This window comes from Antedon bifida, chromosome 7 (genome assembly GCF_963402885.1).
Source record: "Antedon bifida chromosome 7, ecAntBifi1.1, whole genome shotgun sequence".
Lineage (NCBI taxonomy): Eukaryota > Metazoa > Echinodermata > Crinoidea > Comatulida > Antedonidae > Antedon > Antedon bifida.
This window is the reverse complement of record NC_136232.1, coordinates 738,189-764,827: the sequence shown is the minus strand read 5'-3', so window position 1 is coordinate 764,827 and position 26,639 is coordinate 738,189. Positions and strand designations below refer to the sequence as shown.

Genomic DNA, 26,639 nt, shown 5'->3' with positions numbered 1-26,639 from the left:
ATGGATATGTTTAACAAATTGAAGAGCACTGTTGGAGGCCTTATTGGAAATCCTATAAATCGAGAGTTTGATATTGCACGACACATCGGGAGTGCGGGACCAGGATGTCTGTGGAAAGTGTATCATGCATACAAAAGATCTACGAAACAGGTAGGACATTGACCTAACATGCCAATGATGTAAATTATTTATTTATAGTATCAGGTGGCATTTCACAGCATATTATTATTAACATTTCTCAACATTTCTTTAAACAGGAAGTAGCAGTATTCGTATTTGAAAAACGCCTACTGGAACAGTTCATACGTAAAGACCGTGATGTTGTTTTACAAGTGTTACGACAAGGTGTCACTCGTCTTACTCGTTTACGCCATCCACGTATACTTACGGTTCAGCATCCACTGGAAGAATCTCGGTTAGTATGAGAATTGATTGACGATTAGATAACCATTTGATTTGACTGCAGGCCAATTCTTTGAGGCAACTCTATGAATTGTGTCTGGCTATAGAACTACTTAAACACAGCATCTCATCATGAAGAGAAGATAGACTGTAGCATTGCATCTATACCCCTGAAAGTAAAAAACACATAAAATATTAATGTTTTCAGAGATAGCCTTGCTTTTGCAACTGAGCCAGTATTTGCAAGTCTTGTTAACCTATTGGGTAGCTCTGAGAACATGCCGTCTCCACCACCACCTGAATACAAAGGTCATGAACTTTTTGATGTGGAAGTCAAGTATGGTTTGCTACAGGTAAGGAATCTATTTATCATCATCATCAGCATCTCGTCTTTTGACATGATGCTTTTCACTATTTAGGCCATTTTACTCTGTCACGAGCAGGATGGTTTTGTGTTGTGTCTATATAATTATAATTAATACTTAATAAAAACCACATAATCAATACATTCATATTATATTATAAGTTAGCAGCATCAAGAATGTCAATATTTGTGTGTGAGAAGGTATGAATTTGATACCTGCCGTTTCCTTCTTTTGTGCAAGAAGCTTTAACCTATCCTTCAGATAGGATGTTGTGCTGTGGAGCTTGCAAATGACATAATTTAAGCATTAATGGAAAGCACACTTGTTTTCCTTTTTGTAATTGATTTATTTTTATTTATATCTAGGTGACTGAAGCTCTTGCATTTTTGCATAATGATGTGAAAATGGTTCATGGGAATGTCTGTCCAGAAAGCATTATGCTGAATTCAAATGGTGCTTGGAAACTAGCAGGCTTTGACTTCTGCATATCATCATCAAGTCCGCAGGACCAAGAGGTACCTATTATACACCCATACAAAGTTTTTCGGTTAATGACATAAAGGATTTCCTAACCATTTGTAATGGAATAAATTTGCAATATCCAGAACTAATAAATCATGCTAAAATGTTGGCCATAGCCACTAGGTATACAGTTCACAGTAACACAGTAATATTTCAGAATTAACAGTAGCATGACAACAACATTAATCGATTTTCTTTATTCAACTTCTCACTCAAAATGCACATACAGAAAAAATTGCCAAAGCACTCACTTAGTCTCTACTACCACAGGTAGTAAACACTTCTAAAACGGTCCAGTCCCAATTGCACTATGAAAACATATAAAATTATAATATATATTTATATAGGCCTATTTAGCATCATTTCCCTTAATGCAAATTTAACTTGGCCCATCAAATTGCATTCGATGTTCAAAAGCATATATATACAAGGCATTGATATTTTTAATTAGTTATTAAATAAATTAATTTCAAGAATTTCTTTTATTAAATGAAAACTACTACATTTTCTAGCCAACATTTAGCCATAGAGAATGGAGCAGTGAGATGACTCCACATGCGCAACCAAACCTGAACTACTTGGCTCCGGAATATATCATGACTATGTCATGTGATACATCTAGCGACCTGTTTTCATTGGGAATGCTTACGTATACATTGTTGAATTCTGGAAAAATGCTTTACACATGTAACAATGATGTGAGATTGTTCAAAACAAAGGTTAATGAGGTAGGAATACATAGACACAATTTATATTATAGTGAAAATAGTAAAATACAGGAGATTACTGATAGGACAGTGATTAATTTACTATTGGTTAAATCCTTGACTGCATGTGCCTAAAGACATAAAATAAATTTCAGACGTTTTCTATTCCCTTCAATAAGCCAAATGTATGTGGTCTTTGCAGTCCACTCTGTTACAAACTAGTAACAACTAATAATTGTACAACTCTATTTTAACTCTAAGAGTGTTGCCAACAATATCTATTTTTCTAAAAGATACAGTTGGCCTGTAGGGGCCATATTCACCATTCATACTTAGGCTAAGGAAAACACTTACACTTAAAAAAATACAATTTAAGGGCAATACTTAAATATTTATTGAGTTAAGTGAAATACTTTTAATATTTAAGGGAAATATTTCACTTAAGTGTGATTGGTGAATACGGCCACTGAATTATAAACCATATTTAACTGGTGATTTTCCAATTGCAATACAACTGAAACTCACTCACACAGTTTCTTAACATTACTAAAGTTAAGTTGCAATATAAGTCTATCTTACAACTCTGTGTATGTATTTACAATCTTTAATTCTTTTACAGGTAATACGTAACCTAAATATGGCCAAATTAAGTAAACTTCCAGATGGTTTAAAGGAATATGTAAAGATGCTACTAAGTATGACATCTACCGTTCGTCCAGATGCTGACCAAATGACCAAGGTGAATTTCTAATTAATCTACCAATGTTTAATAATTACCAATGCAACAAAATATGTAATTGTAACTTTAACGAACAAACATTGTATAATGTAAATATAAAATAAATAATGATTTCTACAGTTTTTCAAGGATCAAACCTTGTATTGTAACTTTTAAAGGGATATTCTAGAAGCATTTTGAATAAAGCAATTTGTCACTTTCAAAAGTGCTATATAAATCTATATGATATTAATATTAAAATATCTACAGTATATATAATGATAATGAAATAGTCTATTTAAGCATCTTGGTGGTGTTTTTTTGTTTGTTTCTTTTATATTTTATATGTTTATTATTTTTTGATAGATTCCATATTTTGATGATGTTGGTGCAATGACCCTTCAGTATTTAGACTCTTTGTATCAACGTGATAATCTTCAAAAGTCACAGTTCTTCAAAGGACTTCCAAAGGTTTTGTCAAAGCTCCCAAAGGTAAATCTCTTTTATATAGTAGTAGTAGTTCCACCACCTTCAAGACCCAGCAAAGTGTTGCCTTAATGTGAGTTCCCCCTAAATAGAAGTTCATCATAGTTTTAAAACATATATTTCCTCTATAAAACATATATTTCCTCTATAAAACATATATTTCCTCTATAAAACATATATTTCCTCTATAAAACATATATTTCCTCTATAAAACATATATTTCCTCTATAAAACATATATTTCCTCTATAAAACATATATTTCTGCTATAAAACATATATTTCCTCTATAAAACATATATTTCCTCTATAAAACATATATTTCCTCTATAAAACATATATTTCCTCTATAAAACATATATTTCCTCTATAAAACATATATTTCCTCTATAAAACATATATTTCCTCTATAAAACATATATTTCCTCTATAAAACATATATTTCCTCTATAAAACATATATTTCCTCTACAGTAGATTGTTTCACAGCAAAGTGCCTCCTAATAGGGATGTCTCCTTAATAGGGATAGGTTGGAGTGTTTTCTTAGTTTTCTTTGTATTACAGGAAAAGGTCACCTTAATAATATGGGTGTTCCCTAAATATGGTTTTCCCAAATGAGGGTTCTACTGATAGTATGTTTAAATAGTGTTGAAATAATTATACTTAAATTATAATACATATATTTTCTTTTTTCAATATTTGCATATATTTGTTCTGTTCTAGAGGGTAATACACCAAAGAGTGCTGTCCTGTCTTTTCAAAGAGTGCTTTAACCCAGATATGATTCCATTTGTCTTGCCAAACATTTTATTAATAGCCGATGGGTGCACAGAAGCAGAGTACAAGAAATTAATTCTACCAGAATTAATACCAATATTTAAAATTCAAGAACCAGTTCAGGTAAAGGAAACTGTACAATTTTGGTGCCAAATAACGCACATCTGTGCTTATGGACATTTTACTAATAAGTTATCACTATAAAAATGTATGTAAAATGTACTAATTTATCTATGTTCTTCTGAAATAAAACTTCATGAAACTACCTAAACTATAAGACTTTCAGGAAACTAAACATTTTGTGCCAGTTAAAACGTGACTCTGTTGTATGGAAATGATATATCCTCACAGTGTAATGAGTTTTATTTGAGCAGATTGAATGTACAGGACTGTGATATGTACAGTGAACAAGAAAAATCAAGCTTTTTGATATAATTCCTTTCAGATTTTGTTGATATTTATGCAGAGGATGGACCTTCTGTTGAGCAAGACACCGCAAGCTGATGTTAAGAACCATGTATTACCCATGTTATACCGAGCACTTGAAGCGCAATCACCACAAATCCAGGTAGCACAATCAAAACTACAGTGGAACCCCTTTAAGGGGACACTTTCAAGACCCAAAATATTGTCCCCTAAATAGGGCTACCCCTATCAAGGGACACTAACCTAAAAACTTATGGGGGTGTCCCAATGGAAGGGTTCTACATGATATACTAACTTTTATATATTGTCATACGATACATAGAGCCTTGAGTCATTTTGATACTATAAATGTTTTTACATTTTCAGGAGTTGTGCTTGAATATCTTACCAACGTTTGCTGGAATGATTGAATACTCATCAATGAAAAATGCAATAATGCCTAGGATAAAACAACTGTGTCTACATACAGAAAGTTTAGCAGTAAGAAACATTGACATCAACGTAGTGCATTAAGAAGACCTAATGTGTTTCTATTAAGCTCTGTCCACACTATCAAACTAGTTTGACCAAAAAGTGTGATGTGCCCAAATATGGTAGTGATATGACATCATTATGTCTACATTTGGAAACATCACATTTTATGTCACATAAAGTTTGATAGGTTCCTGAAGCTCTGTCTACACTATATCTTCATTACTAAGAAAGAGGTATACTGTACTTTGTTTCTTTTTTCTAGATACGTGTCCACTGTCTGTTATGCACAGGAAAGATGTTAATGCATATGGACAGGTGGTATGTACTGGATGAAGTTATACCATTAGTAATGTCTATACCATCTAAAGAACCAGCTGTATTAATGGGTACACTAGGTAAGTAAGTTATGTACAGTACCTACAGACATTCAATCCTAATATACAATAACGCACATTTCTCAATAACATTGCGGTCTAACGGCTTTTAATTATTGCAATGAAACAGAAACCTTTGTTTTCCTACTTACCATACTGTATGATGTATTGTACAAATCTGTTGAAGCCTGAATGCATGCATCAGATGTTTTGTAGATGTCTATGAATATTAATTGAAAGATTGATAGTGAAATTATTTCTTTTCATTAATTTTTTTTGTTCACTTTAGGTATAATAAAAACCACAATGGAACATAAAAAGCTTGGAATGACCAAGGAAGTTATTGCAACCAAAGTACTGCCATTCTTGATTCCACGATGCATTGACAATGGTCTCAATCTAGAGCAGGTAAACACATGATATTCACAATGAAAGATTGAAATTTCAGTGTCATTTGAATTGTTCAATCTGTGAGAGTGAAAAGTCACCCAATTGAGAATCAGTTAGTTTGACAGTTCTCAGTTAATTTTGTATAGTTGTTTCAATTATGCAGTAATATGTGTAAAATTATAAAGGGATAGCCAGACTATAATAAACCACCCAACAAGTAAATACCTAAAAAGTGTGAGTGAAAAGTTACTCAAACTTAGAAACAAATTTGAGTAGTCAGCTTGATTTGTTAATGCCCTACCACTGAAAAAAAAAAGAAAAATTTCATCCATATCAACAAACTATAATAAACCACCCAACAAGTAAATACCTAAAAAGTGTGAGTGAAAAGTTACTCAAACTTAGAAACAAATTTGAGTAGTCTGCTTGATTTGTTAATGCCCTACCACTGAAAAAAAAAAGAAAAATTTCATCCATATCAACAAACTTACAAACAGAAAAAAAGAAAATTCGCAAACTCTAAGCTTAAATAAATAGGATACTTCTCCATCTACAATACATTTTATATTATGTTTGATATAGAGACTCATTTCATTATGTAGAACCATATCATGGAAGACTCATTGCAATATGTATATACAGGTGTGGATTTCAGATGTCATGAATTGTTAAATTGTTCATACAAATAGTATTGTATCACCCACACTACACCCACACTAAACCCACACTAAACCCACACTAAACCCACATAAAAAAAAAAAAATAATAATAAAATAAAAATAAAAATACATATTTTGACACTTAAGGTGGTTTGTCCTATTCTGCTTTACAGTGATATCCTCAACCGACTGTAGCTGCTAAAATCAATTTAGTTTGAAGTATCCCAAAATGTCATTTATTTATATTTTCTTTCAGTTCAATGCCTTTATTTTAGTCATCAATGAGCTGATATCTAGAATAGAAGCAGACCACAGAGGTAAACTAGAACAGCTAGCGTCCATGCAAGCAGAACAAAGGTTTGTATATACATCATTATATCACACTTGAGTAAATCCTTGACATTTGATTGGTTATTTTGTATCACATGCTGTTCAGTACAGTATTCTATTTGTTCCAACTTGCCTGTGACTTACATATTTCATAATATTGTTTTTTAAAAGAAATACTTTGAAGTTTACACGAGAAACGCAGGATAACTCTGCCGTGAGAGCACCTCCTGAAGCATCAGATGGCGTTGTAAGTGAAGAAGATATAAAATATATTTAGTATTACATATTATAACACACTTGATTGTCTTGTAATTACACATCACATGATGTTCATTCGCTTGGTCGATTGAAACATTCCCTCATAAACATTCATTATTTCTTGTATATATTATAAGACCCTGTTCTTTGACTTATGTTGGTTGCAGCCAAATGTTTGCATATTTTAAGACATTTATGCCAGGTTGCTCTCACTTTGTGACAAGGGCAGTAGACTGTTTTTTTGTGAGTGGAAGTTTTATTATTATTTTAATTTTTGTAGATGGATACAATGTTCAAAAGTTTTGGGCTGGCAAGTTTCCTAGGATCGTCATCAAAAAGATTTGATGCAGCCAATGAGGATACACGAGAAGAGAGTGTACCAGAGACTGTACAAACTGCTGTGCCACAAAAAAAGAGTCCGCCAAAATCATCTGCAGTCTCTCTAACGTTGGAAGAAAAACAGAAATTGCAAAAAGAACAAGAACAGCATCAGCGATACAAACAGCAAGAAAAGTTATCACCATCAATGGCTGTAGCAACATCTAAAGCCCAACCTAAAAACCTTACTCATACCTTAATGGACAAAAACCTAACAAGCCTTTCAACGAAACCAAACACTGGTGGCCTAGGATCATCACAAACATATTTTAGTTCTAACAATTCTATGGGAACCTATTCTAAAAGTAATGTAAACAGCAGTTCTATGAATTTTACTTCTATGTCAGCTTCATCTAAACCATCGCAAAATAAAGTAGATTTATCAGCATTTGATTCTTTATTGCCAAGTAAACAGAGTAATCAAAGAGTTCCCATGAATCAAATGGGTCAAAAGTCAACAGGAAGTGGCATTGGACAGGAGACAAGTATAAACAATAGGATGAATGGAAGTCAAGGAATGATGGGAAATCAAGGAATGATGGGAAGTCAAGGAATGATGGGAAGTCAAGGAATGATGGGAAGTCAAGGAATGATGGGAAATCAAAGAATGATAGGAAATCAAGGAATGATGGGAAACCAAGGAATGATGGGAAACCAAGGAATGATGGGAAACCAGGGAATGATGGGAAACCAAGGAATGATGGGAAACCAGGGAATGATGATGAGAAACCAAGGAATGATGGGAAATCAAGGAATGATGTCAAATACAGGATTAGGTATGTCAAGTAATCAGCCAGGAATAATGAACAATTCATTTAATCAAGGTAATTTGCAATCACAGAAAAACACTAGTGGAATGACTACGTCACAAGCAAACCAAAAATCAACAAACTCATCCTCTTCTGCAGCTAATGACCTGGCTGATTTGTTTGGATAATTTGTAATATGATTCTGTAAATCATTGTAACATACAATCATGTCAAACTGAACTCGTTTGCTTTGGACGCTCTAAATAAAGGATCTGAAATGGAACTCTAAAAACGTTTTGTTCAATTTTGATCAAGAACCCTGTATGTGTGCAATTTTAACAGGAAAGAGAGAGAAGTAGAGAAGCCAACTTGCTGTATGATATAGGGAAAATGAAAAATGGGGCTGAGGTTGTTTTTTTTATCTAAGTACTGTAATTTTACCTATGAAAGCAATAATGTATATCTGAATGCATATACAGAAAGTTGCTACTGTATTAATAGCATGCTTTGAAAATAAATTCTGCAGTAAATCCTTATTTTTGTTTTTATTCCTTTTATATAAAATTGAAACTTTTCCACAAAATATTTTCTGATCTGATTTTATTTTCTTTTATTATAATTTATAAATTATTATAATTGTAATCAATTATAACCTAAATACATTTTAATATATATTTCAATGAATATATTATGATAATATAATATATATTTGCTTAATTGTTTTTAATATTTCCACTATTTTTATTAATCAAATTAATAAACAGATTAAATCATTTCTGTTTGTGTCAGTGTATGTACATATTTCTATTTCCATTTGTGATTTATACTAAAGCATTAGATACTTAATTAATATTATTATTATTATTAGATACTTATGTATTCAAAATATTTTAAAACAATAAATATGGTGCAATTATATGTGGTAAATTTATTTACTTATGATAGAGTATTTATTAGGTATAACTTTCTGGTATACAGTAAAATTATTGTATCATGAATTTTCTAAAATTATACTCTACTTTGTACAAATTACTAGATCATCATGTTTACAGTAAAGTATGTTTGTGTTTATAGTATTATAGTACTGTAATAGTTTTTTTCCGTATTGATAACATTCCAAGCTTATTATAAAGAAATTATATATTTATGATTATGAATTTGTTTTATGAATTAAATATTGTTTGTTTATGGCACTACATAAAGATGTAACTTTTATGATAATCAAATTAGGCCTGCATTTCATACTGAAATCAAACAAGCCCTTTTTGCTCTACACAATTCCAAACTTAATTTAAAGAAATAATATACAGTATTTATGATTATGTATGTAGTTTTTTATGAAATAGTTTAGGTAACTATATATCTTTTCTAATGAAATTCATAGCAAACAAATATTCTAGGTTTTAGACCGTTGTTCGAATTAATATCAGCAAATAGATAAATATTTTGGCACATATGGCGTTTCATACGTGAAATACGTGCGTTTTCAGTTTTCAAAAATTGAACGCCGAATTAATGGTGAACTAACTTAAGAGACTTGTCCGTCCTCGCTGAAATCTCATAGAAAATATGGAGATTTATTTCAGCTTTCATAGTATGTTTGTCATTTTGGCTTCCTAATGTGAAATATTGCGATCATGCATGTCGTATATGGATGTGTATGATCAATGATTGCAATTTAAATTTTCTATAATTTCAGTGGCTAAATAATCTAAATGTTTGTAGAGATGCATTTTCAAAATTACGTCAACGTGTTTTAATTGATTTTTTTAATGTAGCCTGTTAATTAATTAATTAACTGTTAATTTTTATGTTCAACTGAGGGGAACTTATTGTATACGAAAACTAATGGGGATTGGTTTCTTATGAAATTCAACATTGAAGGACATTAAATAAATATAGAACAGATGTTGTTTTCATCGTTGTATTTCCATTAATATCTCATGAAATATATAAAAGATTTTTCAAACTTTAAATTACCATTTAATACGATATTTAACCCATCTTTCCCCGTCCTTAAGTTCCTCATAAATCTACTGCTTCCGATCCGATCTTACGTCATCATCATATTATTGTTAAATCGGACACCCAGCAAAACAGAATTTATGCATTAATATGGCCTCCAAATTATTTATATTCGTTGATATTTATTGAAATTTGATATGTTTTTAATAGAAACAAAACGCATTCATTAATATCTCATCAAATATATGAAAGATCTAAGTTATAAATAATTCTAAATTAGCATTTCATAATTTTTGACACCCCTCCCACCTCAATTTTTTCCTGAATCGACTGCTTCCGATCCGATCTTACGTCATCATCAGGTTATCCTGAAATCGGACACCCTAAAACAGAATTCATGCATTAATGGCCAAATTATTTATATTCGTTATTTATGCTTTTAATAGACAAAAAAGCGTCTTCCCGTTTATATTGATGACATATTTATTTGAAGTGTTGCAATCTAAATACATTTTTATCTGTCACTGCATGGAGCTATAACATTTTATAGCTCCATGGTCACTGTGCGCGATTAGAGAGTTTTAATGTGGACCTAATTATGTAAGTCAGTACGCTCATTTACAGTTAATGTACAAATTTGTTATATTGACGGTGTCGATAACCACATAATAAAAGGAGGTGGTAGGCCTACACTGTTTTAAGATTATCAATTCTCCACACCAACAGTCATAGGCTGTTAGAAACGACAATAATAAATATACTGTAGTTTTATAACCTTTATTGGTAGTGCTGGGTACGTTACACAATTTTTCGTTTTTAAATAAATGTCTTGGAATGTTTTATGAAGACATAGTAGGCCTACCGAAATATGCACCATGCACCGTCATATCATGGGTGGAGTAATAAGGTTATTAATTACTCCATGGTCATATTATGTATCGTGCGTCCGGCATGAATAGTTTCCTCTATCCATGGCATACCAGTTTGCAATAATCTATTCTACCGTAATGTAGGTCAACATTATAGACTAACGTAGAAACTATTTCTTTTCATGGTGGGAAATTCCCCGTTACCCATTCACAATAGGCCCATGATTTCTTTTTATATTAACAATTTCGACAACGATCGCACCTAATGACTAACCTTCTCTACACATTGTGCGTGGGAACAACTCTGATTTACAAACCGCATTTCTCGTTTATAGGTCATATATATATATTTTGCAATTGACTTAAAAAAACTACGAGTTTACGCAACAACAGACAATCGACCGGACAAGTTTGCTTAGCCGACATTCAACTTGCTGTACACTCTGGTTATAGCCTATATTATAATGGACAAATCTCCCTTTTGTTCGTAGAAAAGGGGAATACCCTGCTGCTCGGTGAAGACCCCCTCGTAGGCCTATCATGGAACAGATTAAATTAGTATCTCCATGCTTTTATTGTAATATAATCATTCCACCAAATAAAGTTCTCAGTCCGCCGGGGGCAGAATGTGTTGAGTTTGTATGTGAACGATTTTATAATCTAAAAACTAATGGATAGGCCTTCAGAAAAAAAAACGCCGAGCATGATCCATTCCAAGTTTCCAAGTTCCCAATTCTGTCAGCCTTTAGTAGTATCTTCAGCTTGATATAGCTTCCTAATTATTCTGTCCTCTTGAATATACCTGCTTTAAGGCGCGGCACAAAAGATCTTTTCACTTATACTAATACTATTATGATGGGAAACCATAAACTAAAACAATTATATTATAGGCCAATGTAGCTTGTTTAATTTGAGCATGGATTTATAAAATTAATTTTATAACTCCATGATTTGAGAGAAAGGGAAGAGTTGTTAAGAAATGGACTCATAAATCATGGTCAGGCGGAAGTTTTTATGGTGGGTGATCCATTTGTCTGTTCAAGGAAATACAAGGTATCAATATTGTACTGTATTAGTATTTCCATGAAACCAATGAAATCCATGAAATCAACATTCACCAGAAATTATAAATATTCAACAGGCAGTTATCCAATCAGATTAATCGTTTTATGATCAATGAAGCGTACTATAATTTTTTCTGTGAGTCGAGTACTCACGGTGGTACAGTGTGGTGTAATTTCCCGAGATCTTCTATTCATGATGCAGCAGTGCCAGTGGTGGAGGATGCTTTCCAGCTAAAATCGTAAATATTTATACTAATTTGGCTTCGTTTTAGATTAAACTGTTACATTTATAAAAGGTTATTGATTTTTGTATTGTATTATTTAACTAAATGTAGTATTAAGCCAATTAGTTTAGGCCCAGGCCTATCGTATTATTTATACTTACAGTCGGAAAGCCGCGTTGGTAACGCATCACTGATTTCATTCATTGTGAGGGCGCGCTTCGTGGAAAATGTTGGAATTTTTGCTATTTTAGTACACTTAGAAAATGGTATAATTTTGATATTAAATGAAATCAATAAACGTATTTCAATAGTTGAACTACAAGCGTAAATAATGATAAAAACTGTGATCTAAATTCCACAGATTTTTTGTTTCAAGAAATATCATTATTTTATGTATAAACTTTTTTACTTTAATTTTTTTTTAAATGATGGTAAAAAATCATTAAATTTCATATTTTCTAGATAAGGTTTCAAAGCGAATTTAAAATCCTTTCAAGATAAACTATTAAGCTATCTATTAAAATAAAAATCTAATTTTAAGCTTTCTTGGGATGCAACTCCCACTAATCAAACCAAACCTACTACATTTCTGTTCTGTTTCGATCGAAAAATCGCCATTTTGAAACTTTGTTTACGTTTTACGAAGCTGGTACGAATCGTCCCGGACCGAATCGTGTCTGTGTTCAATACGGTTTTCATGCAGGCGTATTACGTCATAGGCCTAAGATTTCAATTTGCTCCCCGATTATTGTTCTATTTGGTTTCTGAGCTAGGAAAGGCTACCTACTATAATTACTTACTTGATTTCTAGCCTAGCTAGGCCTAAAAATAGTATTTTCTAGGCCTAGCTAGGCTGAGTAATTCTGATATAATACTAATATTAGATAGGTAGGCCTACCCTAGTGAGTGTTAATAATAGTAGCTGGATATTCTATAGTCTAGGCTGGTGGTAGGTCTATCCCAGCTCTGCTCATATACCAAGCAAGAAGAAGCCTGAAGGAGAAACTAGGCCCAGAACAAATAAAAAACTGTTAAAAAAACAATAAATGGAAAAATAAAAATAAATAACCCATTTTCAATTTATATATGGGGAATGTTTTATAAAATCGGGCATGTTTGTTTCAGAGACTCAAACGTGTATTTTTATATGGTCATGTTTTTAAAAAAGATAATTATGGGCCCAGCTGAAACCAAGATATAAAAATATAAGTCCATCATTTACTTGTATATAAATATTACTTTATTAGATACAACTTGCATTTCACACAAGCAACCAATTTTTTTTTAACGTATACAGAATGTGAAAAAGCAGTTTTTAATACAAATATCTTTCAAACAATACTGATATAAATAGTAAATACTACTACTACTGTATATATTATTTAAATAGCACCTTGTTCATCAAACATAACAAACTAGCTAGGCCTTAGCCTATATCATATTAACTTACGTGAGTCTTACGGTTGTACTGATTTTATGATTGTTTTATATGTTTATATTGTATGTATCTGTGTGACTCTGGTTAATAAAGTAAATCAATCAATCAATTGCAACTTAATTTATATCTTATCATTGACTGATCTGAAACGCTTCTAAAACTTGAATGCGCATGAATGTATATGTTTAATTTATATTATTATTAGCGAATAAAATGAAAAACTATCAGCTGCAGCAATGATATTGAAATCGAGAAAACCATTACAGCTTCCACCGTCCAGCCTCATATTGAAGAACGAGACAGAAAATCGTCGAGTCTTGATACCAACAAAAAACCTAAAAGGAAAATGAATAGCTGAAATGTAATGAATGAAACTATTTAAATAATTGTCACTATGATATGAACAAAACATTGCATCGTTATACAGTATAATTATTCAACAACCTGAAAACATTTTCAGATATAGGCCTACCATGAAAAAGCAGCAAATACAAAATTTCCTTATGTCTGTTTATTGTAATAATTATTAATATTATAAATAAATTGTACCCCTCAGTTGTCAATAATTTTACTATTAATAAATATTTAACTATATAGAATAGGTAGGCCTATACCTGTATCAGGCTGCGATTTGCTTAATTATCTTTTTAAAACTTCCAAATGCATCTTCAATATAGAGTAGGATTGTAACGATACTTTAATAATACTAAATTGTAACTAAAGTATTTAAATTATTAACAGAACATGTTACTAGGCCTAGGCCGATATAATACGACAACGATCCACCAGGTCGTGCATATACTCACCTACAACAACCACAATCAACACACCATGCACCACACACGACGGAACTAGTGCCGCGAGACGTAACAATATATGACATGAGGACCTTTTTTAAAATGTTCGCTATAGGAAGCTTAAATAGGGTTTCAAGCCAATTTTAACGTAAAACAGACTATTGATACTTACTCTATCCATATACGTCGGTTTTTTGGTAATTCACTGTATGGGATGCAAATCCCACTAATGGAAAATTTGTAAACAAACACCTGTTAGAAAACTTCAGTTTTGACGGACGCACATGAACTTTGGAAAGAAATTGTCGCTGACAACAAATCCAACAAATTATTCAGAAAATTAGGTGACCTGCGACATCTTAAACATATAAGGAACTGATCTTACCATATATGGTTAATTTTTCGCCTACTAATGTTTATTAAACAGCTATTAAATGACGTATACTTTATGCTAATGTTTTCGCGCGAAACGTTGATACTTCTGTGCCGAGAGAGGGCTTCTAAAATTTATGACGTCATGCGAAGTCGAAAATTCAGCGATAACGGTCATATTTCCCAACGCGGCTCTCCGACTGCTTAGGCCTACTACTAATAAGATCGATCACACAACAAGCTTATTATTTTTTTCTCCTTTCACCACCGTCGCGCACTGACAGTGTAGGAGGAGAGGTTTATATCTAGTTAGCTGGCGTTGATGCTGTTTACCGTTTAATTTTAGTAAATTTGGTTCGCTTCGTGAATTATCGAATCATATTTGAAAATCAATCAGTGTATCACGCCACTTTAACGACAATAAATTAGCAAACAGCAATCAACTGAGCTAAACTTTTTTTTTTAAGTTCCCGAAAATGAGCACACATTTTAACGCACAACGCCAACCAATCACAAGCGACTAGAGAACGTCATTGTCACTGTGGTAACATTCTTTGTGCGTCCTAGTTGCAATAAATTTGATTAACATCCTTTAATATTCAATACATACTTGTTTTGTATTAGTCCAGTGCAATTTGTAGGCCTACATGTAAAACATAAATCAAAGAGATATACATCCCACACACACAGATCAAATTGATATCAATTGACATATATTATTTATGATATAACTATACCTTTTAAAAGCCAATCAAGCCTCCTAGATAATAACCAAACCCAGAAATATCAACAATAATCAAACAATGATGCAACAAAATAACTAATCAACCAATGACAAGTGACCGTTCGCTAATCTATATAGCTTGTGATTGGTCAAATTACTGGCATTGCATTATAGATAGTTGGGGATCAGCGGGTATCCATAGGCTTTAGGTGATAAATAGTCCGAGTTTGAAGTTTTCTTGTCCACTGTTTTTAATGTGCTTGTAATAGGCCTACAATGGGCCTACTGTACTAATAAATCTTTGCTTAGAAACATGATACAACAACATTTATTCAATATTCAATATTTTACAAAGTTTATGGGTTAAGATACACAGAAGCCAAAGTGGCTTGTCTTTGTAGTCCTAAGCATAAACATAAAACATATTATACGGACGCATTACATTAACAAAAAATGACAGTTTGAGACAGAAAATGAAAAAAAAAACAAACAAAAAAAAACACACAAACACAACAAAGAGATATTAAGCTAAATGTTAAGCTATATTCACTCACTGTTGTGCATGCTCATGTATTTAATATGTACTTTAAAGTTTAATACACAATATTATTAATATACATAGCAAGAGGCAAGATGTCAAACTATAATAACATTAGTGGACATTCCATCCAAGATGAGCAGCGGAACAATAACAACAGTACTGGTACTTGCTGCATTTTGGTTACTAAACCTAATGAATGCCATGGATCTCTTCAAAGACAGAACAGCTTTGAAAATGAATGTATGTAACTTCTTTGGTATAATTTGTTTTGTCATTTTGTTTTTCTTGTCAAACAGAGAAATACTTGGAATATGGAGACAATTTGTTATTTATTATTATTTCATGTGCTAATTTTCTGGTCCTATAAGCTTTATCCTTGCTAGAATGCTCATTGCTTTCAATCTAAATGTTTTCTTTCAATATTTTCCAGCTCCTTCAGACAAAAATACTTCTGTGGAAGAACGAAGACAACACTTCAGGTCAGTATCAAGTGGTAGAGGAAGTGGATCGGCGGAAGTCTCACAAGATGAATCTGTTCTGGGTGCCAGCGTTGAGAGTGGGTACAGTGGCAACAACAGAAGAAGATCCTCAACGTTTTTAGACGTTAATTTCATTGCAGAAGAAGGAAAAAATGAGAGACTGCACGAGAATACTACGGAGGTAAATCAAAATGAGAAACCGTCTAATGGAAGAAAGAGAAGCAGAACTGATTCTTTTGATAACCCTTCAAAGATTCAAAAGATGTATAAATACAAACCAGAGATAGCACAATGCAACCAGAAAATAACTGAATCAATTGGAGTCATGAAAAGTAAGGACCAAAAATTTAGCAGTGCAGATTTACAACAGTTGAACAGTACACTAGAGTATTGTAGACGATCTGGAACATCTTCGCACAAAAAAGCACTTCATGATTGTAATACTGAAATTAGCAAAGCAGAAAAAAGTGAAGTTATTCTTTCTTCTAAAAAGGAAATTACTGGTGATAAGGAAGCAAATCCAGATAATCACATGCCATTGGAATCAAGTGATTCTTTTGAATTGGATGAAAAAGACTTAAAGGAAATACAAGTGAGTTTTTTTTGTTTTTTTTAGATTAGACCGAAGAACTTTTGCTTTTTTACTAAAGTCTGGTGATTGAAAATTCCCACTAAAGGCCAATTTACAGACGATCTGTAACGGTAATAAAAATAAAGAATCTATGATATTTCTTATGACCTTTCACACAAAAGTGGACGGGCGGTTACAGATACAGATGTTACGTGGGACAAGCTACGCGATTTTTGCTTACCATTATCGCTTGTCTGTGTAAATTGGCCTTAACTATCTAGCGAATGTAAATAAAGATAGTTGGTCAGACTATGTTTTTTAACTCCCCGCTTTGAATAACGTATTTGCTTTGCACTTAACAGGCACTGAGTTCCAGTGTCATTGACCATTTTCAATTCAATTTTGATTTTAGGCTTTGAAATCATGCTTCAATACTACTGTAGGGTACATGGTGTTTATGATTATATAAAATTATTCCCCAAACTACTCCAACCGTTTCCCTAGTTGTCCTAAGCTGGCCTTTGAAGAGTAGTACTTTTCTATAGAGAAAAAATGCATTTATGACGGGATGTTTAAAATAAAACAACATAAATATAGTACTGTGTAAATATTGGCAGTCCTCTAATTCCATTCTGATTCTTGTTGTGGCTGTCACTTGTCCTCAGGTTGTAGTAGTTCTGAGTTGCAGGTGGTAGAATTGTCTCAAATTTTTTATCTATTTTTATGTACAAAATACTTTAAATGTAAACCATAAACATTGTAATTGTCACCACGCCTACAGTAACTTAGTCATTTCAACCATGTTTTAATAAATCATATTTAAAATTTAAATCAATCAACAAAATGCACAAATATATTGACCTTTGAACAACAAGTTTTGAAGAACACGCTGTAATAACACTTTACAATGCTGATGTGATAACCTTTTCAAATTCATACAAATGGTATATCAAATATAACAATAACAAACAATAGGTGATACGCTTTAGGCCTGCAGTATGTTGCGTATCAGCAATAAAGGAGGTTTATTGCCATTGTATATTTTATTGCCATAAAAAAATACAGTAAATTAAATAGCTCAAACGTTAATGTACCAATATATTTTTAAAATGTTCTATAAAATTACATTTAGATTCATAAAAAGAACAAACAATAAACCTTTCAAAGTCATAAATCATTCATTCATTTATCAATAATAATTAATTTAACAATTATTACTGTATTATAATTGTTAACATTATTACCAATAATCTGTATAATTTATTGATCTCAGAAATTTAGAAATTCATTGCTCGAATATTAACAATTAAAACATTACAATTGTTGCAAATTAAAAAAAAGCACCGATAAATAAATGAAATGAATAATATAGATATGTATTCTTAATAGGTTATGTATCCTTAAAAATTTCATTTCGTTTATGTACCTTTTTTCCTTTGCTGTATGTTTTAAAAGGAACTTAGAAAAGTGTCAAATAGTTGTATCATAAGCAGCATACAAAACGAAGAATCAATTGAAGTTGCATCAGAATATCTTGATTATCCCATGAATACTGCACAAGTATTTTCAAATTCCTATGAAAAATACTGTACTACTTCATTAAAACGAACAATTCAAAATCTTTACAAATTTAAAAAGGCACAATATTATAAATGAATGAAAATGAAATGAATGAATAATATAGATAATAATAATAATATCCTGGATTTATATAGATCCTAATGTTGTGAAACCTCTAAGTGCTGAACATTATTACCCCAGTCATTTTTTATTTCATGCCTTGCATCATGGAGCTATGTTTAATTTTTGCTTTGCTTTTTGTTTCAAGGAATTTAATAGGCAAGTGTCCAATATAAGCAGCATACAGCATGAGGAATCAATTGAAGTCAATGCATCATTTCTGGATGATCCACCATTGGATACTGCACAAGTATGATTTTTTTTTGCAAATCCCTATGAATAAATACAATTGAAAAAACATATTTATTTTCTGTTTCTAGCCATTGTAGCTCATACTTACACTCATTTTTCATTTCCATTTGCTTACATGCAGCAAATATAATTGTATTCTCCGAAACTTGAAACTTTATATACATATATTATTCATTCTTAAAGCTTGTATTTAATCAAATAACCGTGCTTTAAAGCTAAAATCTGGTATTGCTAAATTTCCCTGGAGGTATATTGTTATACTCCCATGTTGTAAAAGTAGACTAGTGATTGTCTTGCTTGCTCAAATTATGCATGATTGATTTTTAACTTTGACATTTTATCAATATCTTATAAAAACAATTTTATTTCTATTGTATTACAAATAAGACCTCAATAGGAAATACCAATATATAATTAAATCTACTTAAAATGTTAGTGATGTTTTACAATATAGTACATTCTTTCAAGTTTCATTGATTTCACAGAAAAATTATTGTAAATTTGTAGATAAATTTTGGCCTAATTAAGAAATCAGAATAAGAATGATTTGAACTTACTTACAAATATACTGTAAATAATATCATACACAATTTGTTTTCTGTAGCAGGATAACAGAGTTGGAGTAAGCATAACAATTGAAAATTCTAAACAATTATTACTGACACTTTTTTTATGTAACATTAAAGGTTGAGGGATGGGGAAGAGGATGGGTACAAAGAGGAACAATTTTTAAATATACTCTTTATCCACTCATAGTGTATAGATTCAGCAAACACACACTCATGAATGTACAGTTCTTTGAAAGGAATAACAACAGTGATCACATCTTCAATTAATTTATTTTTTACTAGTGATCGGATAATATTAATAAATTTGAAGACGTAAATCTTCAATACCTACTCTTGTCAAAATGTTAGTTAATAATTTAATAAATTTTTTATAATAATAATAATTAAATACTGTATACAACATATGTCTTTTAATCAAAATTGTAATATTTTTGTTTTTCAATAGTAATTTTTTCAGGCTACTTTACCTTATATGATGAATTTTGCAATAAAAGACCAATATAATTTATATATATAAATAACATTCAATCTATGTATTGTTACAGCATGGAGTAGATGGTCTTGGTTTCAACAATACTAAATGTTGCCAACTGGAGTGTCTGCATTTGAAATCTCTGTGTAAAGTTCAAAATTGTATTGAACAACAATGTAACCAGGTATACTAGCATTACCAATGCCCATTATGCACATGTCAATTGTATGACCCACTATACGACCCCCGGGAGAGGTGCGTCATTTGTCCGATGTGCGTCATACCTTATAAATACCATGACGCACCCATGCATCAATAATGTGACTTACCTTTAGGTGACCATGACGCACCCATTTTGACGCACTGTGACCATGTTTTTTATGATATTTTGGGTGGTAAAGTGACGGACATTGACACACCATTGGTCATTGATTTGACGTACCATCTAGGTTTTTTGACGCACCCCTGCGTCAGTAATTATTTGTAAATGACGCACCCATGACGCACCTCTCCCGGGGGTCGTATAATGGGTCATACAATTGACAAGTGCATTATCATATACTGTACTGCAATTCACATTCAATTCATACAGTACTTTTGTACCAATTACTCAATTACTGTGGCATGGAAAAATATTGTTTATATTGGAAACAGGGTAGAGTTAACTCTTCACTGATTGGAAATAACTTTCGATATTGAATAAATTACAAATAATGGTAAAAAAAACATCCTGATAGTATTTTTTATTTCCTGATATTAGTATTATTTAAATAAATGTTATTGAACTTGAACTTGAACTTGATAGTATGGTTATGTTCACCGCATGCACAAATTTGTAGTGTTCAGACAAAAGGCACTTATTTTAAGCGCTCATTTGTATGGTACAAGGTATTATCATAAATAATATTATAGTCAGAGTTTGTTACAGCTATACCAACACAATTTACACAGCACTTTCAACTACAGTAGTCTATAGAGTGCTATCCAATTTTTCTTTTATCTTGAATTATTTACATAGTACAATATCTTGTATTGTTAAATATAGGTTGATAACTTCCTTGATATGAAGTACTGTAAAATTAATATCTTTTTATTTTCAGGTACACAGTGTGATTACACACCTAAAGATGTGTTTGTCAAATGGCGTCCCATGTATGAAATGTGACCGTGTCGTTGCTTTGTTTTACCATCATAGCAAGATCTGCGAGGAGTTCAAGTGCCCTGTTCCATTTTGTAACTTTTTTAAACAATAGTATGTTTTAAGCATTTTTTAAACAGTACTTAAATTTTACTATTAGATAATAATATTACTACATGTAGGCCTACAGTACTATTTAGACTCAACTTGAGTACTGTGTACACTAAATAAAACATAAAATAAAAAAAACCCATATTTTGTGCCATGTAAAGTTCCAATATTAGAAATAGGCTCTACTAATGCTTGGTTCCCACTATGACACAACCCAATGACGTAACGCAACTCAAAGTCTACATCATAGTGGGAAGTAAAGTAACATGTCCATAAAATGGATGCACATGCTCTGTGTTGCACATAATGGCATTATGGCATAATATTCTGAGTACAGTTATGTGTTTAATGGAAACCTAATTCAGATATTTATCACACATATTTGTCAATAACTCAATATTATTAATATTGTTTTGTATTAATTAGCTCACCCATAATTAATCAAATGTCATTATTGTTAACCTGTTGTGATTGGTCAATTAATCACAAAATAGAAGTAGACTAGACATGTCAAAGTGCTACACAGTATGACTGAACAATTACGATGCGATACCAATCTGAATTTCACACTTTAGCACACATTCTTACTACCACCACTTGGCTTATAATAAGAACACGTATCTCATCCCTACTGTATGTGTCCAATTTTATTTCCAATTTCAATATTAGATTGTTCCCGTAATTTAACCTACAGTATTTTACGCCATATATACTATAGTACTGTATCTGTATATACTGTATATTCTATATGACAAAATTCAACATAAATGTATTCAGGTCTGACATGGGATGGCATATATCAACTTCTGCATATTTCATTTAACATACTGTACATGCATGTTGCATTTCTTTGTGTGGATAAACCTAAAAAATTGTGTGTACTTGTTATCTCTGTTTTTATCTCGAATATCACCCATAATTTTTCAAATGCTAAATAAAATCTAGTTACTGTTATTTCTCTCTCCCTCATAGTTCTGGTAGAACAGAAGATCACTCTCTTGCTAAACTTTACACCATTTTTGAAAAAAGAGTACTAATGACAGTATTAGAATTTGGATGGTTGCGAGAAGAACATGATTATGAATGGGTAAGTATTATACAGTATTTTATTCTATCCACATGCATCCTACTAAACACTACAAACATCACATGTCACACAACAACCTATACAGTACCTGTACTGTACATAATATTTTTTTTATTCAAATTTGAACAATTTAGAAAGGACAGGACTTTGATGGTATTTGGACAAAACGAGATACAAAGAAGTTGTATTTGTTGAATGATTTTCTACAAGAGCCATGTGGATTTGGTATTTTCACTACTGTACAATTAATGGTCAATCGTTCTTCTCCGTATGCTATTAAGCAGTTTTGCGTATCAGTAAGTGTTTTTATTTGTATTATTGTATACCAAGATACCAAATCAAACGTAGTTTAAACCATTTGGCTCACATTTTGATACCCCATTACCTTTGCACCACTTTCCCCATCCCCACTCCAGGACAGTTTTCAAATGTAGTTTAAAACCTTCCCAGTACAATTTGGGTCATATAGTAGAACTACTATGTCAGAGAGCTGCTTAATCAGGTGTCTTGCCCAAAACTTGAATAGACCAGCAAGTGTTGGTGCAGTAATTGTTGCTTCCTTCTTGTGCTCATATCTTAACACTAGATTTTATCAAGTCATAATGTATTATTTTGTACATACAGTAACCTATATTATTATGCTGTGGATCAAAAAATATAATCTCTTTGAAATACAGACAGAAAACCGGGACGAGATTAAAAACATCTTGAGCAAGGTGAATCAAAATAGACTCCCTCAAATTGCTTATCATCTGTGGTATAGAGTCAATGACAATGCTGGTTACATATGTACAAGTCTTGTTGAAGGTACGATAGGACCACAATTTTGGAAAAAAATTGACATTTTTAACAACAAGTAATCCTTCGTTCAACTTTCATCCCTCAACTCTGTTTCTTCCCCTTGTGCCATTTCACGTCTGCTCTTCCGCTTTTAGCAACAAGTACGTACAGCACCAAAGACATATGTTGATACACTGCAGTCAAATTGACTTACATTCGCACATTTCCACAAATATACTAATCAAAATATGTACATATCATTGTACACTGTTACTTTTTGGTTTTTGCCTAGCCTAGGTTCTAGATGGTGTTTCAGCTTAATATTAGTAAGAAAATTGGCATACATGGCGTGTCATACAGACAGTAATAAAAAAAGCCTGCTGATGGCGCTCGTATAAAATACTAACAATATAAAAAAGATTATAACTAGTCTAGTCTAGTTTTAGGCTTGTTTCCAACCATCACAAATTCTTATTATTGACAACATATTGCCCTAAAAAATGCGGATTCATTTTTAGGGTTTCTGTATTTTCAATTTCAAAGATTTTATTAAAGATGTATTGTCCCCCTGAAAAAATAATTTTTGTTGAATATGCCATTTTAATGTAGCATAATAATTATCCACTTTGACCAAAAATTGTATGTATTTACCTGAAGAAAAATGTAATTTAAAGCAAAAAATGGTTAAATTGGCTGCCAGCCAATGTGTTTTTGGTTGAATTTAACCATTTATTTTGTCATTTTATAAGAGAAAAAAAAAATTTGTTTTCGTTTCTTTTTTCTACAGAAGTGATTAACTTTATCAAAACTACAAAATAACATATTCAAACTCTGATTTACTTAAATCTTCATTTTTCATGCTTTTGGAGAACAATACATCTTTAAGTCTTGTTTGACGATGACTTTTTAAGCATTAATGTGCTGTATTTAATTTCATAATAATGTACTTTAGGTGGTTCATTGAAAAGTCTAATCAACTCTGGCAGTATGCAAGACATAAAGACTCTAGAGAACAATAGACTAAGTTACATTGACCAGGCCTGTATGGTGGCTGTCCATCTCCGAGACCTAGGGATTATCCTACTAGACTGGTCTAGTAAGTACTACCTGCTATCTTAATTTGGTTCTGGTAGATACATGTTTTCTCCCAGATTCATATTCATTTATTATCCAGAAAAATAAAAACAATAATACAAAAAGCATAAATTACTTAAAACAAAAACAAGCATAGAAAAACGCAGGACACTATCCTGGCGGATTGTCAAAAATGTAAATGTGGGGATTTGGCAAATCATAAGCTATGAGTTATTTAAACTGTCGTTTTTCATTGGTCATCGCTTACGTTGTGCTAACATCAATATTACATCCTAGTGGGAACCAAACTTTAAGTAACAATAATACTACAGTGTTCCTGCAAATATGTTATGCTAGGTGAACATGTATTGCCACCATAATGTTTAACATTAATTAAAATCATTGAATAAAACTCATGTTTGTCTTTTTTTTTTATTTTCACCTTCTCTCAGGTGACCACATTAGCCTTGATGTAACCAGACAGCGGATGATATTTCATGATTTTAGTAGTGCTGTTTTATTGGACAGTACAAAGCGTTACACATCAAATGATAAAAAGCAGCTAAGGCCTCACCTTACACCTACTGAAGTGAGTATAACATTTGCTAGTACAGTATTATCTTGAATTTTTGTGTTGAATGTGTTGAAGTTAAGATTGTGAATACATAATTAAGACCATGTTGTGTCCTTTGGCAATTATTATAATATGAATACATTTTTTTTAAAATTTTGGAATTTTTATTGTAACCAAAATTGTAGGTGTGTAAGAAACAGTTGAGAACAAGACAGTCAGATGTTTGGGGAGTTGGTACTTTAACCTATGAATTGTTTCACAAGAAAACTGTATTCTTTGCCTTATCTCATGAACATCCAGAAGTTGTTAGAAACAAGGTACAAACCTTAATTATTGATTTCTCAAATAATAGTCTAACTATAGTAATATATATAAAGAAAGAATTCACATGTACTGGAAGTAATAAACTGAATATCTTTTTTAAGAAAAATAAATGTATAAATAATCAATTGAGAAAAACACTATCGCTTTATGATGATCAACAACTCTAAAATGTAAATAGGAAATGCTTTTTTTAATTTTATATCTATTATGTTGTGTTTATTGTTTTATGTTTTTTATGTAAAAGGGTCCTGCGAAGACAGAAGTGTAAACTTCTCTATGCAGGATCCTTGCCATCATTTATGCTATGAAATTATATTTATAAACGATGAGTAAATAAATGTGAATTGAATTGAATTTTAGCTTGTGAAAATACACACATTTAGGTGTACATGTCTAACCACCACATGTACATGTCTAAACACCACATGCGCAAGTCCAAACACCAATCAATTCAAAAACACTGACTAAAAATATAGGCCTAGATTTGTGATTTTGTCAAGATTAAAGTCTACATGCTAATGCTATAACATTAGAGTGAAATCATTTAAAATAAATTGCAAGAAAAAAAACACAATTTTGTTTTAAGCATGACCAATTGTGCTACCTACTCATTGGTAGTAGTAGTAGTACTGCTACTGTTTTTACACTTTCCTCAATTGTTCTCTTCCCACTGCACTTCTACCCTTCTGTACTGTACATTATTAAGTTAATTTGAACAATCTTTTTTTATTCAGATTGGCTGTGGATATAAACCAGATTTTGAATGGTGTAAAAATGACCAGAGTTTACAGTCGTTTTTGATACATTGTTTTGCAGAAGACCCTGAGGACAGAATAGTCATGTTGAATGCAAGAACTCACTGCATTTTTTACGAAAAATCTCCTATACATGTAAATTTTCTAAAACAAAATTTACATTAACGAAATTTTCAATCATAAACAATGAAACAATTCATTAGAGTTTTCAAATGGTCAGCAACATTTATAATTGGGAATTTAATATACATATATACCACTTTTTGTTTAGAAATTCACAATTACTGTTTTTTACTTATACTCTCAACTGCGTTTTGTTTTGGCAAAGCTTCCAATTTATTTATTTGTTTAGAACAAATTATGAAATCTTTCCATGATATTGCTTTGCCAAAGAAACTATTTTGCTGCATTAAACATTCCTGACTCAATAGATAAATATTTATTTATTTATTTATATATAATATTTATTAATTAATATTTCCCTGTACTGTACAAGAATAAGCTTTTGGCATATTTATTTTGTAAAGAGAATCTTTGGAGAAAAATAAAACAATTTAAAAAATAATGTTTTCAGATTTTCCCATTAACAAAATAGTTTTGCACAAAATTATATTTATTTATTATTAACATACACTGTGCAAATGTTACTACTTTTATAGTGAAATTTAGTAAATAATTTGTCGAAGGATAAAATCTTTTGGCAATAAAATAAAAAGAAAAAATCTATTTTTATAAGATTTAAATATTTCCTAATCATGAAAATATA

General features: G+C 31.6%; 2 protein-coding genes across 2 annotated transcripts; both read left to right on the top strand.

Annotated features, from left to right (window-relative positions):
- Window positions 1-8,549, top strand: LOC144849155 (SCY1-like protein 2). Its single transcript, XM_078706178.1, has 15 exons — window positions 1-150; window positions 258-415; window positions 611-755; window positions 1,133-1,282; window positions 1,802-2,017; window positions 2,616-2,735; window positions 3,081-3,206; window positions 3,922-4,098; window positions 4,421-4,543; window positions 4,768-4,881; window positions 5,138-5,270; window positions 5,539-5,657; window positions 6,555-6,655; window positions 6,800-6,875; window positions 7,167-8,549. Exons 1-15 carry the CDS (start codon window positions 1-3, stop codon window positions 8,199-8,201), a joined length of 2,943 nt encoding a protein of 980 aa, XP_078562304.1. The 3' UTR covers window positions 8,202-8,549.
- Window positions 8,550-12,090: 3,541 nt separating this feature from the next.
- On the top strand, window positions 12,091-26,291 carry LOC144849111 (uncharacterized). The gene is made up of 13 exons (XM_078706108.1): window positions 12,091-12,150; window positions 16,089-16,247; window positions 16,438-17,078; window positions 18,886-18,987; window positions 20,104-20,214; window positions 21,131-21,282; window positions 22,252-22,366; window positions 22,501-22,662; window positions 23,044-23,173; window positions 24,099-24,242; window positions 24,673-24,809; window positions 24,980-25,111; window positions 25,853-26,291. Exons 2-13 carry the CDS (start codon window positions 16,100-16,102, stop codon window positions 26,036-26,038), a joined length of 2,160 nt encoding a protein of 719 aa, XP_078562234.1. The 5' UTR covers window positions 12,091-12,150; window positions 16,089-16,099; the 3' UTR covers window positions 26,039-26,291.
- Window positions 26,292-26,639: the final 348 nt, after the last annotated feature.